General features: G+C 36.2%; 1 protein-coding gene across 1 annotated transcript in view; it reads right to left on the reverse strand.

Annotated features, from left to right (window-relative positions):
- Positions 1–13,935, reverse strand: part of PHF20L1 (PHD finger protein 20 like 1) — an 88,491-nt gene that overhangs the window by 29,187 nt on the left and 45,369 nt on the right. The window contains exons 8-11 of the mRNA XM_007940541.1: positions 12,063–12,145; positions 8,258–8,510; positions 5,951–6,139; positions 5,478–5,681 (exon numbers count right to left, since the gene is read on the reverse strand). Coding sequence (XP_007938732.1) covers positions 5,478–5,681; positions 5,951–6,139; positions 8,258–8,510; positions 12,063–12,145 — 729 coding nt within the window. The remainder of the gene's footprint in view (positions 1–5,477; positions 5,682–5,950; positions 6,140–8,257; positions 8,511–12,062; positions 12,146–13,935) is intronic.

Genomic DNA, 13,935 nt, shown 5'->3' on the forward strand with positions numbered 1-13,935 from the left:
GATAAGGCATTTACAATCCAGATGCTGAGGAACTGCTTTCTAAGTCCTCAGGGACAGTACAGACAAAGCCTGTGGCCTCGAGGTGAGGTCCCTGCTGCTGGGGAGCAGGCCCTCAAGGGTAAGAGGTGGGGCACTGCTCCACATCTCCTGCTGCTGCAGGGCAGGAGGCTCAAGTCTAGGGATTACCTCACTGAGCTACTCTGCTGGGGAGGGTCCCTCAGGTAACTGGAAAACAGAATGGTCATGGACCCCTGCTCAGAGCACAGAGGCAAGCACAGGGACTAGGAACTGTCATCCCAGATGCTGTCAGGAGAACCACTCCTTCAGGCAGTTTGCACATGTTCTAGTGGCTCCCAAACCTTTAGATTTCATAAGCGGTAAAACTGCAAAAGCAAAACTGGGGGACAGACAAAGGGCTGTCGGCATTTCACTTCACACAAGAGAGGGTATTAAAATAAATATCCATATATATGATGATAACGGTAGGACTTGTAAAATACTCACACATATTAAAAAGAAAAGAAAATAGTCTTAATCTAGAATTCATTAAGAACACATTGAGTTTCACAGAAGTTCACCACACTGCTTTTATTTCACTAAGGGTTAGCATTTGGGAGCCAAAGTAGTAAGACATTAGTGTATAGAACAGTGATTTTTCAAACTCAACTTTATCAACAGAACATGCTCTTCAAATCAAATACTGTATGACAATCTAATATATGACACAGAAAAAAGAGAAAAGAAAAAAAGGAGCTCTTTGGATTACAGGAGGAGATGTAGCTCCCGCAAGCACACCTGCTTGTACACAACGTAAAAACCATGAATGTAGAATGACATCACAAGCCCCCTCTGGTATGCTAAGTATCTCAGATTCTTCTAGTTAAAACAGGCAAACCCCATGATTCTCTATGGGAACTTTAAGCTCTGTGGAAACCATGGACATTTGGGGCGCAGCTAGGGGTGGATTAGGCGATCTCTGGTTGTAGTTTTGTTATGCTATGTACAATTCTGAAAAAACAAATCGAAGAACACTTTAAAAAGTAAATGTAAAGTTGATGTAAGATGCTGGACTATAAATGAAGACATTTGAAAACCAGCCACAGAGGCAGACGATGTAGCATTTATGCCATGGTTTTTGTCATACTAATTCATACCAACTTCATGGTCTACCTCCGGTTTCCTTGGTGACAAAAGTATATTAGGCCATCAGTAATATAATTTATGGACTCTCTACGTGAAGAGTCCAACTAATTTAACTATAATGATAATTAACAGTATTCATTTACTTTTATATGCCATTCATTCAAAAATTAATTTGAGATATGACTTTTTAGTGGCACTGAAGAAAAGTTTAATGAATTTCAATCAATGTCACCCTACAACTTAGTGGTCTGCTAATGAACATCTTGATATTATAAACATATGGTCTTTGTACCCATATGTTCCAATATTCATATCCATATTAACAATAATATTCTGCAATAATGCAGAGGTAAATATTTGATACTTATGTAGCAATTTTTTCAAAAGTGAGAAAATGAAAATGTTATTGAAGGTGTTTATTTCACCACAAAGCTAATGAAAAACACTTAAAATTATTTTCAGATCATCTATTAATCCCAACTTTGTCTTCAGTGATTATTAAGAAGTTAAGAATATTTGAAAATTTCTAAGAATATCTGAAAACGAAGAGTATTTAAAAATTAGAAGGTGAAAATTAATCATCCTACCATATCAAGATCTTTCCTTTAGAAGAAGCTTAGATTCCATCAAAATGTATGATCAGTGATATAATAACCTATTTAAAAAATCAAAATTTCAGAGCCAAAAGTGATGACAAACATTCTCTAGTACAACTTCATCACAGAGATGAAAACCTGAGTTTCAGTGAGGTAGATTTCTTTTCATTACTGACAAAAGGGCAGAAGAAGGGTGGGCTAGTGGTAGGCTGTCCCTCCAGTGCTGTTAAGAGGCTAGCTTACCAACTCAGCTAAGATCATCCAATTCCATTTCCCACTCTGTCTGGGGCCCCAAAGGAGGACAATCTTTTCTCTCTTTGAATCCAGAAACACTCTGTGCCTCTTACAGCACTTATAGCTGTCATTAATGGAAAAGTCATTCACCTTTCTGTTTTAATTTATGTGTCCTTTCTAGATTTTAAGGTTCTCAGAGACAAAGTCTCTATCTTATGCACGTTCTCTTCTGTTCTCTCCCTTGTTAGTTGCTTTTGACTCAATTCTGACTCACGGTGACCTGTGTACACTGAGCAGAACTGCTCCACAGGGTTTCCAAGGCTGTGTGACCTTTCAGAAGCAGATTACCAGACCTGTCCTCCGAGACACTTCTAAGTGGGGTCGAACAGCCAACATTTTGGCCAGTGGTTGAGCACTTGAACCATCTGTACCACACAGGGCTCCTAAGAAAGGAGTCTAACAAGGGAGCGATATATACCCATGGACCTAAGGTACGTGGTATCACATGAAAAGCTTCCTTTTCAAGGTTAAGCATTTCTATCCTGACCACAGGTCTAGCATCAATAACACTATTTAGAATTCATAAAAGATTTAACAGCTAAAATAATTTTCTATCCATCACCCATATCCTTTATCTCCTTAAAGAAGTCAGAGGCAGTTCAATATTGGTAATATATATAATTTAGCATATAGATCACATTCACAGTTAGCAACAGAACTAACAGGCTTTTCTTAAATTCCATCATTACATAAAACAAGTTGGCTCTGTTAGATAAAATATTCTGATATTAAAATAAAAATACAGGTTTTCACAGGGGTACAACAGTTTCTTGTGGTAATGTGGGCATCCATAGTACTCCTAATCCTGTTTAATCACACTGGCATCTGTCCCAGGGGAGCAGTGTAGATGGATTAGTGCAAATTCATTATCTCTACTGGAAAAACAATTAAAAGCAAGTTTTAATCTGTTAAGAGCAAGTGTATATAATAATTTGATCATGTTCATCATCTCCTCAATCCTTCTGCATGACTACGAAACTCAACAATACGAAAATATCTTATACCCAAACAAGGGTCCCAGAAGTTAAGCACTTGGCTACTTACTACCCAAGAGGTCAGTGGTTCAAACTCACCAGAGGCTCTGTGGAGAAAGATGAGGCAGTCTGCTCTGATAAATATTACAGCCTTGGAAACCCTATGGGGCAGTTTTTCTCTGTCTTATAGGGTCGTTATGAGTCAGAACCAACTTGACAGCAGTGAGCTTGGTTGGGTTGTACTCAAAAAAGTAATTAACAACTTAAGTCTAATAAACTAGTTCACAGTTAACAGCTACCATCTCAACATTCCCAACACCCCAGCAGTTTTATTTGACAAAAACAATACAGAAAATGTCTTTTATACAACTTCTGGTAAGTAATTCTTTCTATGGAAGTTTAAAAACTCACCAGTAACAAAGATTTCTTTTATAAATGAGATGGAAACCAACCAACCAGGCAAATGCATTACAATATAAGGAAACAAAAAGCCAAAACAACCTGACACTGAAATCTAAACAGAAGACAATGGAGGAGGTGGACCACGTCCAGCAAGTGCTCCCAGAAGTTCAGGGAGGGGAGAAGCAAACCTGCTCACATGTATACTCATGCCGACCAGCATACAAGCCAGGCAGGCTCAAAGGCTTTACTCAAAGGTATCCAATTAGAATATGGCCTAAATTCCATTACTTCTCTCCAACTACAAAAAATAAAAAGAGGTCTCAGAAAAAAATTATACTCCCACTCCACAAATTCAAACACTGTGTTCAAGTATTGAATAAACTTATTGTTAGATTTAAAGCTCTGCATTTCCTTTGTTTAGGGAACTGAAGTGGTAGCCAGAGTGCTATCAATCTCTCCTACCCATGGGATGATCCTCAGTCTGCAACAAACAAATCCACAAATGCATCAAATTATAAATCTGAACTCCTCTTTTAGTGTTCCATAAAACTGTCTTACTACTTTCACTTTCCCAAGTTGTTGTTGTTGTTATGTGCCATCGAGTCAAACCCGACTCATAGCGACCCCTCCTTGGGTTTCCGAGGCAGTATCAGTACAGAAGTAGGATTGCCCAACCTTCCTTTTTCCCAAGTAGTTTATCTAATATTTAAAAAGGAAAATATTGGTGTCTTCTTTCTACCCTAGTCGTTCTAACTACAGTGAGAAATAAAAAGAACCATGTCCCAATGGCAGTCAGCCATATTGCCAATACTATGCTAGAAATTCGGGGGGAGGGGGGGACTGGGCTAATACCCTGAACAAAAGCAAAATAATGTAAATGAAGAGCTCCATGCACAATCACCACACTGACATTTCAGGATACATAATCTGGCTAACCTAACACTTCATTATAGTCCTCTTTATATCGGTCTGTGTTTCAGCCTAGCTACCATTATCAGAACACATGTGCTTTTAAGGAAAATACATTTGCACATGCACATCTACAAACAATTTTCCCAACGGACAGACAAGTCCATTGTAATTTTAACAACATACTTTCATCTATTCAACAAGCAAAAAATTCCAAATTATTAAAGAACTGCATAAACCCTTCAGCAAAAAAAAGAAATTGAAATTACCTGTTCAGGTAATTCAACAATCTCAGGGGAAAAGGAAAACTAATTATAAATGGGACTTAGGAAAAGAGTCAAGAGACAATGGTTCAGCTTTGGGAAGCTGTAAGAAATATTTCAACACCTGTAAATCTTCAGATCTAGGCATTAATCTATTAAAATAAGAGATGTGCAAGGTAACTCTAGCAGTGACAGGTAAGAAAGGAACAGGGAGAAGGAAGTATAGGCAGTCAACAGGTTACGAACGTTATCGGATATTAAGTTTGTCCTTCAGAACGTGTAAGTTGGACCAGGTGCCAATGGTCCTTAGTTACCCTTACTTTAGGTGCAATGATTTAGAAGCTGCACGTGCAGTGAGTGAAGGTGATCGGGAGGAAGAATGTGGTTCTAGTAGGGGTTGGTTCAATCATTTCAAAGTGAGGACAAATTTACATAAGATTAAGTCAGACTTCTTAACACAGGAAGTGACTGTAAATTAAAGTGATAAAGTAAGAAGCATGTCCTGGAAATATGACAGCTAAAAATGGTCACACAAAAGAACTATTAATAGAGAAATCTTCTCTCCATTAAGTGTCATAGAAACATATTTATGAAAAGGAATTACACAGGAACTAACCCGTCAACCACTGATTCCTAGTGACCCTGTAAGAAAGAGCAGAACTGCCCAATAAGGTTTTCAAGGCTGTATTCTTTATGGAAACAGACTGCCACATCTTTCTCCCACGGAGCAGCTGGTTGGTTCCAACTGCTGACCTTTTGGTTAGCAGTCAAGTGCTTAACCACTGTGCCACCAGGGCTTCTTATACAGGAATTCAAATAACATAATTGTACATCAAAATGGATACATACACCCTATCACTACAAAGTTAGTGACTTATAAAGGGATTCTTACTTACCTGACGCTGTTGGAGCTCCCCTTCCGTCAGTCCCTGCTTTGGAGGAGTACGTAAGCATCTGCAGGTCTTCCTTTTCCACTCTGGGGAATTCATTATGGTAAGAAGGGTTGGGAACCACCGGTACTGTAACTTCTGAGCCACGACTTAAATCAAGCGGGAGACACGATCCCAGCTTCTCAAGTGACAGATGTGCAACATCAGGCACTACACAAAATAAAGAATGCAATATAGTATTAATTTAGACAAACTGGCTCAGTTCATATCAACACGGATTAAAGCGGCACCTAAGTTAAACAGTGCCTGGCACAAAGGCAGCACTCAATAAGCATGTTAAAAGCATATAAAAGAAGTGCTTATAAATCCAAAAAGACATGAGGAGGGAAAAAGAGATTTCTTAATATTCTAATAAACTTTATCACTTAGTTTTTTATCTTCTTTTGTTTGATTCTATATCAAATCAACATATACATTACCCTCTGGGCCTGCCGACTCTTGTGGATTTTGAGAACTGATGGAGAATACTTTCCCATCAGTGGCTGGAGAGGGAGAAGAGGCCTTTTCTACAGAGTCATCAGGCATGGGCAAGGTGGCCAAACGCTGAGACCTTCTTCTCCGCTCACTAGACTTGAATGGTCTAGGGGGATTCACGGGCTGTGGAGGACCTAGAAAAAGATCTTCAATGTTCATGAAGCATATACATCCCAAGTTCATCTTACAATATGTAAGGAGATAAATGGGAAAAAGGATTCAAATTCTGCCCTCTGATGTTCCTTTAAGGTGTCCACAAGGAACAGAATGTTCCAAAGGCAATCAAAGACAAAAACTGTCCTCATTCACCAAAAGGTTCATCAAAATATTCCAAAATCTAAAACCTACTACAACCAAAAGAAAATAAGATAGAACATTAATTTCAGGTAGGTTCCCAAGTGACAGACTATCCTTAATTCTCTAATCATAGACCACTGTGTAAATTTCAATTCTTCCTTTAGGGAAAATAGCCCCCTTTGTATCAAAACAAAAAGAAAAAAATCTATGTGCCTTTTGCTACATTACAAATCTAGAAACACTAAGAAAAAAAAAAAGGCAGGGGCATAGGTGACAAAAATCTGACACACATTATAAATCTAGTGCTTTGCTTTACTTGCCAAAGTAAAACTAATGTAAATAATTTTTTCCCACCCTCATTCCCCCAAATGGATTGCTATAAATGTATTTCTGGGCCTGATTCATTAAAAAAAACTGAACAAACAACTTTTCAGTTCTTATTCTGGGCAAATAATGACGTCTAAAAGAAAATGACACTGTTGTTGCTTCAAATATTGTTTTTTTACAACTAACTTAGTGAGTCATTTAAGCCTCTTCTAACTATACAATATACAAATTTGGAAATCTGCCATTGGTAAATATTTTAACCTTTAGTGTCTCATTTCTACATCTTATGTAAACATATTTGACTAGTTGGTATAGGCAGTACTACATAGGCCAACAAGTTCACATTAATTTACGAGAAGGGACTAAGAGAGGTCTGAAGAGGTTGATGTTTTAAATGAGTATTTAAAAGTTTAACTTTATAAAAAATTATATGAAAGACATGGTAATTGAAAAAAGTGAAAGAACAAAAAAATCAATTGCTGTAACACTGTGGTAGTAGTACCAACGCCTGAGAATTTCAAAAATAAAATACTTATCAATGTCAGGTGACACTGAAGCGACTACTATTGACAATATTCATGATAAATGACATAATCAAATGAGCTTATGAAGAAACAATGAAATTTTCTCTTCCTTTCTATTTATTCATTGAAAAGAACAAGGAACAATGGAAAAAAGCAAAAAAAAAAAAAAACCTAATCAAAAATGGGAAAATACGGTTTGATGAAAAATATGGCAAATGAATGGAAGAGGAGGTTAATATATATAACAAGTCTTCTCAGGGCCAGTATCTGTAACTGTTCTGGAAACTGTGAGAGAGCACGGTTCACGAGGAACCCTGGCATATTCGTTTCCTCATCCTGTCACTGATTCATTCACTGTGTACAGAGCAACAGCACTCATCCAGTGCTTTTCCAGGTTAACTGTCTCTCACGTGCCTCTAACTCAGAACACAAAACTAACACGAGAAACGCGGGTCCCATACATCCAAACCCATGTCAAAAGACTGTTTTTAAAAACCTTAAGTTAACTGTTGAAAGATTAGATGTACGTAAACAGTAAAATCTTTGAAAGTAAGATCATGCAAGATCTTTCTTTTTTCTTTAATGAGATATAACTAAAGTTTACACTCTAAATCCAAGAATAAGAATTAATAAAAGGTATTGCAGAGAAGAATTAGACAAGTGTAAACACTAAATAAATCCATTCAATAGCCTTTGTAGCTGAGAAAAATATACACCATTGATCTTTCTTTTTGTCTTTCTGTTGTTGCTTTGTTTTGTTTTTCAGATTTATATAGATGTAGATATAGATATAATTTTTTTTTTTGTAATGAATCAGGCCTCTCATCATTCTTGGCTTATTAGTTGAGGAGAGTCAAACTACAGTGGAATCTGTCTCACTAATAGGTAAGGTCTCTCAACCAGCCGCACAGTCTGCACAACAAACCAGTCAGAAATGGATACGGTTTTTGCCCCATGAAATTGCTTCAAGCCTTCCCTACCATAGCAACTTAAGTTTGAGTTTGTAAAAAGCAATCTTATAAATATACAATTATTAACTATAATCAAACTGTTTTTAATGTATCTTATAGGATAAGCAACTATTTTTTAAAAATCTGTGCTCACTAGTTTTATTAATCACTGAAGAAGAAAGCTGAGATACAAGCGTCAAATCCTCGACTTGTATTAACTCTGGGGAAAGTGGTGATTTAGGGGGTTTTAGACACCCAGAAGAATCTCCAGATTCATGTTTGCATTTCTTGCTGCGAGCCTTCCCTGAAGACAAAGTTGAGGATAACAGTGCAGGTTTCTGAGTGTTGGCAGAACTGCTAATGTCAGCTTCATTTTTTTTCTGACTTTGAGGTTTAGGTGAAATCGCCTGAATAAATAATAAAAAATTGATATTTTTATTTTGGTTTCTTCATTTTTGTTTCTGTATTCTACTTTGATTGTTAAGCAACTTTAGTATCCAAAAACATTGTTAAGCAACATATAACAATTCTATTACAAATGAAAAACCAAAAAGAACCCCACAAATTATTAACTAAAAGTTGAACAGGCTGTCTTTAAAGGGATGCTGTCAACTTGGAGTCTAAATTGTATTAGCACATTTTTCAAAATATTCTCAGAACATAAAATGTTATCTTACTGAACAAATATTTTATGCAGTAAATTTAAATATATCCATTTTGGTACCATTAATTACCAACGTTATTATAATAATTAGATAAATACTATTTCATGTGTTAAGAGTGCTAGAGGAATGTATTTAAGCTTTTGATTTTCAATAATTTTCTTATAAAATAATTTCTTTTATCAAAAACTTGAATGTGGAGGATGAAGTAACAGTTTCCCTTTAAAGAAAGATCTCAACAGAAAAACAATGACCAAATTAACGAAACAGTATCTTTAACTCACTTTAGTGCTGAAAGCTAGCATTTCATAAGCATAATGCATCATGAAATTACAGCCACCAGCAATACAGAGTTAAAAGACTAAAAAACAATACAAAACAAACAACAACAACAGAAGAAAAAAAACCAAGGAGATAAAGTGTAAGTTAAAAACATTGGATTTAAAAACAAAATACGTCGCATTCTTAGATGAGAATTTTTACCTTCTTCCTGCCAACTGATACTTTTAAAAAAAAAAAAATTAGAACTCTGTCAGTTCTTTCATAAAGGATATTTTATTCATTTGGCAGTAAAATGTCCTACATACTAAAACATGTGTGAATGTGTCCACTGTTCAAAGGTAGCCAGGAGGAGCCACACGGGATGCACCTGCCATCCATGGTGTCAGAATGCCTACAGTGGATTCTCTCTCTGATGTATGTACTGATGTATATACTGATGTATGTAACTGACGTATCTGAGAGTAAAGCACACGAGATGCACTAAGACAGTCAGCACCATGAGCAGCACGTTTGTCCTTAAGAAACCTCTTCACTACTCATCTGTGGTGAGGGGTAGACACCAAGTGTGCAGTCTGCAGCTCTCTGGAGTATGAAGGACCATTGCCTGGGGACCAAACAACATTCTGTTCCCACTAAAATAGAAGGTGCTCAAATTTTGATGGGAAAAAAAGACGTATTTGGCTGTAAGTAGGGCACCTCTGCTCTACAGATGGCATGTTAGACATACCACATAAAGGTCTGGTGTCAAGTGTCCCATTCATTCGGTTGTCATCATTTCTATTGTTGAATTCACTCGTTATGCATGTGTGTAAGTGCAGTTTAATAATTTGAAAAAGTACTACATAAAGGGAAAGCATCCCTAGGCTTATCACAAAAGGTGTTGCCAGAAAAGTAATTAGAGCCATTACTTGTAAATAAACAATTTTATTGTTCATCTTCACATATGTGAAAGACATTACTACAGCATCCATTACGCTTAAGTTACAAAGTTATGAAACAAGATTTTAAAACTTAAATTAATATTTTGATAAGGTGCTTAACTTCTAAACAAGGACAAATTAACATTTTTAAAACCTTACTGAATTATTATGCAACTAATGCAAGTTTTATCCAAAAATAAATATAACATGACATATCCCTAATACAATTAAATAATCTATAATTAATAAGCTGAGAATGGGGGTTCAAGACCACAGACTTTGAATATTTTAAAAATATAAATAAAATTACTCCATCAGCACAGTAAGTTTTGGCTGGAGGCCTGTTATCAGTTTCTGTCATAAGTGACATTATTTTACTCATTAAGACAAACAGAGGTAAGTGACAATCGATACTTCTCCTGTAGGTCTATGGTCAATACCAACAGAGAAGGAAAATTAAGAGTTTTATAACTCGACTTCTTAAATTTGAATCAGGACTACCACTTACCACAAAAATTAAGTTTAGTTATAAAACATTTTCACACTAAAATCAACCTGAATGACACATTAAAAAAGGTGAGAATTGCACAATGTTCCTTAAAAATCAACCTATTTTGCAAAGTTTCACTAATCATTACAGGCCTCTTTGTTACAAAACTGGCAAGGACAGTCAGAAAAATTTTAAATTATGCCAATGAAACAGCCGAGTTACCAATTTCTCTCTTTTTTGAACCCAATTTTGAAATGCTGCCTTTTGTGTCTTTCTCTGCAATAGGCACTGCCCTCTACACTAACTTCCAGGTGTATCACATGATTTTCACACTCACACTCACCTCAGCAGGATTGTGCATAATGAAAGATTGACATTGTAATGAATTTTCCAGAAACATTTTATTACCCAAGTCCCTGATTTATTGCATTCTGAGAATACCATGGTGAAAATACAAAATATTGTTTTATCTGGGACATTAAACGTAATAGTACACAGGAAAAAAGTCATTTAAAATTTGGCAGATATATTGACAATAACGGCAATGACTAAACCGTTTGATGATCACAAAAAATCAGGAAGTACGAATTGGTGACATATTCATCAATTTAAAAGACCACTGATTTAATACAACATGAATGGAGGCACTAAAACAATGCACTGTTATCAAATCAGGCCTAAAATAACCCTGAAAAACTCAATACAATATCAATGAAATTTGGACTGTTTTTTCAAAACGTATATAGAGAAGAGCAAAAGATACTCATTTTAAAGTCTTCTTCATTAGACTACTAATAAAGAAATTAAACTAATACAAAAAGGATATATTAAAACTACATTAAGGCTCAGATTTTAAAACAGGAGAACCAAGAAAATCCAGTTATGGCTGTTACTGTATTCTTATAGTCTTACAGTGCCTAAGAAGTTAAGCCCTTAGAGAATGTAAAAGCATGCACAGCTCAGTATGTACAGGTCTTGTGGGAACCTGAAGGGTTAGTTCGGTATGCACAGGTCTTACGGGAATCTGAAGGTAGCCAAGGCAAAATCTAGCTACTGCCACCTTAAGTTTTAAATTCTTCTATTAGATGGTTTAGAGACAGACCCTTATAGTTTTTAAACTCTCTTTTTTGTGTACTTATTAAAATATACATCCTAGCAAAAATGTATGGCTCATTGATCAATTCATAAAACACAGTCAGTCTAACACCAATTGTTACAATATAAAAGAAACTTCTTACAAAAGCAGCTTTATTAGATGTCAAAAACCCTGTTGTAACTCACAAATGACGAGTATTTGTGTAAGGGTCTTTTTGTAAGTTAGTTAAAGGTGATCCAGCTGCACACCTATACCCTGGGATGTCTGTCTCCAGGCCTTCAAATTTTGGAGACAAAGGCTTTAATGCCAGTCTACTGAAAACAAAAGCTAATTAAGTCTGTAGTTTATCTGTATACCTTGGAGAAGGTACAATTAAAAATATATCATCAATTAATTCGTTTCCTATTCTCATATATGATCAAAAGGGTACTTTCAATCACGTAGACACTCTACTTCCGTGACCATTCCAGTGGGAACCTCGAAAACAATCAAATGCCACCATTTCATACCTGCTCCAGCATTGGAGCCGTTTCACTGCAGTCTTCCTTTTTTTCAGCACCATCCACCCCAACAGCTTTGGATGCCAATAAACCTTGAGAAAAATTGTACAGAAATTGCTTATTAGAGAAAATATTGACTTTCACCCTAATTAACGTCTCAAAAATTTTAGCAATTGAAATCTCGCAGACTCTTTAACATATAGGAAACAAATATGCCAAAATGTTCAGTTGAAAAAATACCAGCACCTTTAATAATGAGTCAAGGGGCTAAATTAGAACTTGAGAGTTGCTTGTTTCATTTTCTATCTTAAAATATTCTTAAAGATACCCTGTAAAAAATTATTCTGTTAAAAATAAAAATCTGTAGTTTAAAGCCCAAAAATTTAAGATTGCTTAAACTGTTAATACCAATGTGAGATTAGTCTATACAACTAGAATATGTTATTATAGTACTATTAAGATAAGAGAAATCCTTCTAAACATCTAGAATATAAATTAAGATTTATTAAGTTCTTGCTGTAATCCTGGTTAAAAAAAAACGTTTCTAATATTCTGTCACCTCTATCCTTTAACATAAACTTTAGGTGTTTTTCTCTTCAGAAAGTATTTTTAAATGCCCAAGTACATCTTATCGTCTTACGTGAGTTCCCAAAACACTGACGGATCCATTACATGCCGGGGGAAAACGCGCATGTCCTTCCTACTGATGGATCCATTACATGCCGGGGGGAAACGCGCATGTCCTTCCTACTGACGGATCCATTACATGCCGGGGGAAAACGCGCATGTCCTTCCTACTGACGGATCCATTACATGCCGGGGGAAAACGCGGATGTCCTTCCTAGAATATGTGAGCTTTCCCTAATATGCTACCCTCATTCTACAAACGATGAAATGATTTGGGAGTTTCAGTTTTCTCCAATGTGCATCACTAATTCTCAATTTCAGAAGACAAATATGTTCTCTTAAGTACATATAATGAATTTTATAAGACATTAACACTTTTAATTAAAAACTTAAAGGCATTTACTTAAGATTCTTGGCTAAGCTTGTCAGGTACCTTCAATGCAATTATTTCTGTTTTTGCTTATGTCCACCTTGCACATAAAAGGCCACCAAAAATAATTTTTTGTGTCATTTCAAGGTTGGACAAAGCCCCTGCTTCAACAGTAGAGTGACGACATCAGCTTCCCCACCAGATCACTGATTCCGACTACAGCACTGATACCAGACCAAAGGTACCCAAAAAGGTCACGTGACTTACAACAATCCACATGGCAACATCTCTAGACTTTTTCAGATAACTACCCAAGAGATGCTGACATCTACAAAGTAATGCCACGTATTAAAATTATATTCTTAAAGTTATACTACACCAAATGTCAAATTAGGCAATAGCCCTCTTTTCCTTTACTGGAAAGTCAAATACTCAGAAATACAATTTAAAATAGAAAGGGCTAAATGTAAAACAATGACTGTGATACACGAATGAGTAGCATTAAAATCAGTACTGACCCCATTTTGAGATAACAATCTACACAGTTTGTTCCAGTCTCAACAAAATCAAGTGTAAATTTAAATGGGAAAAAAAAGACTAATATACATGAAGAATTTTATAAAATTTACAAACCATAAATTTAGTCCTAATTATATTAATATAAATTCTCAACAGATTTTTACATGACCTAAAAAGATGTTCTTGTTGTTGTTGTTGTTTACCGTCGAGTCGGCCCCGACTCATAGTGACCCCTCCTTGGGTTTCCGAGGCAGTATCACTACGGAAGTAGCATTGCCCAACCTCCCTTCCGAGGAGTGGCTGGTGGGTTTGAACCGCCAGCCTTCTGGTGAGCAGTCAAGTGCCTTAGCCACTATGCTACCAGAG

Source organism: Orycteropus afer, unplaced genomic scaffold (assembly GCF_000298275.1).
Source record: "Orycteropus afer afer isolate SDZICR_OR568_19922 unplaced genomic scaffold, OryAfe1.0 scaffold00069, whole genome shotgun sequence".
Lineage (NCBI taxonomy): Eukaryota > Metazoa > Chordata > Mammalia > Tubulidentata > Orycteropodidae > Orycteropus > Orycteropus afer.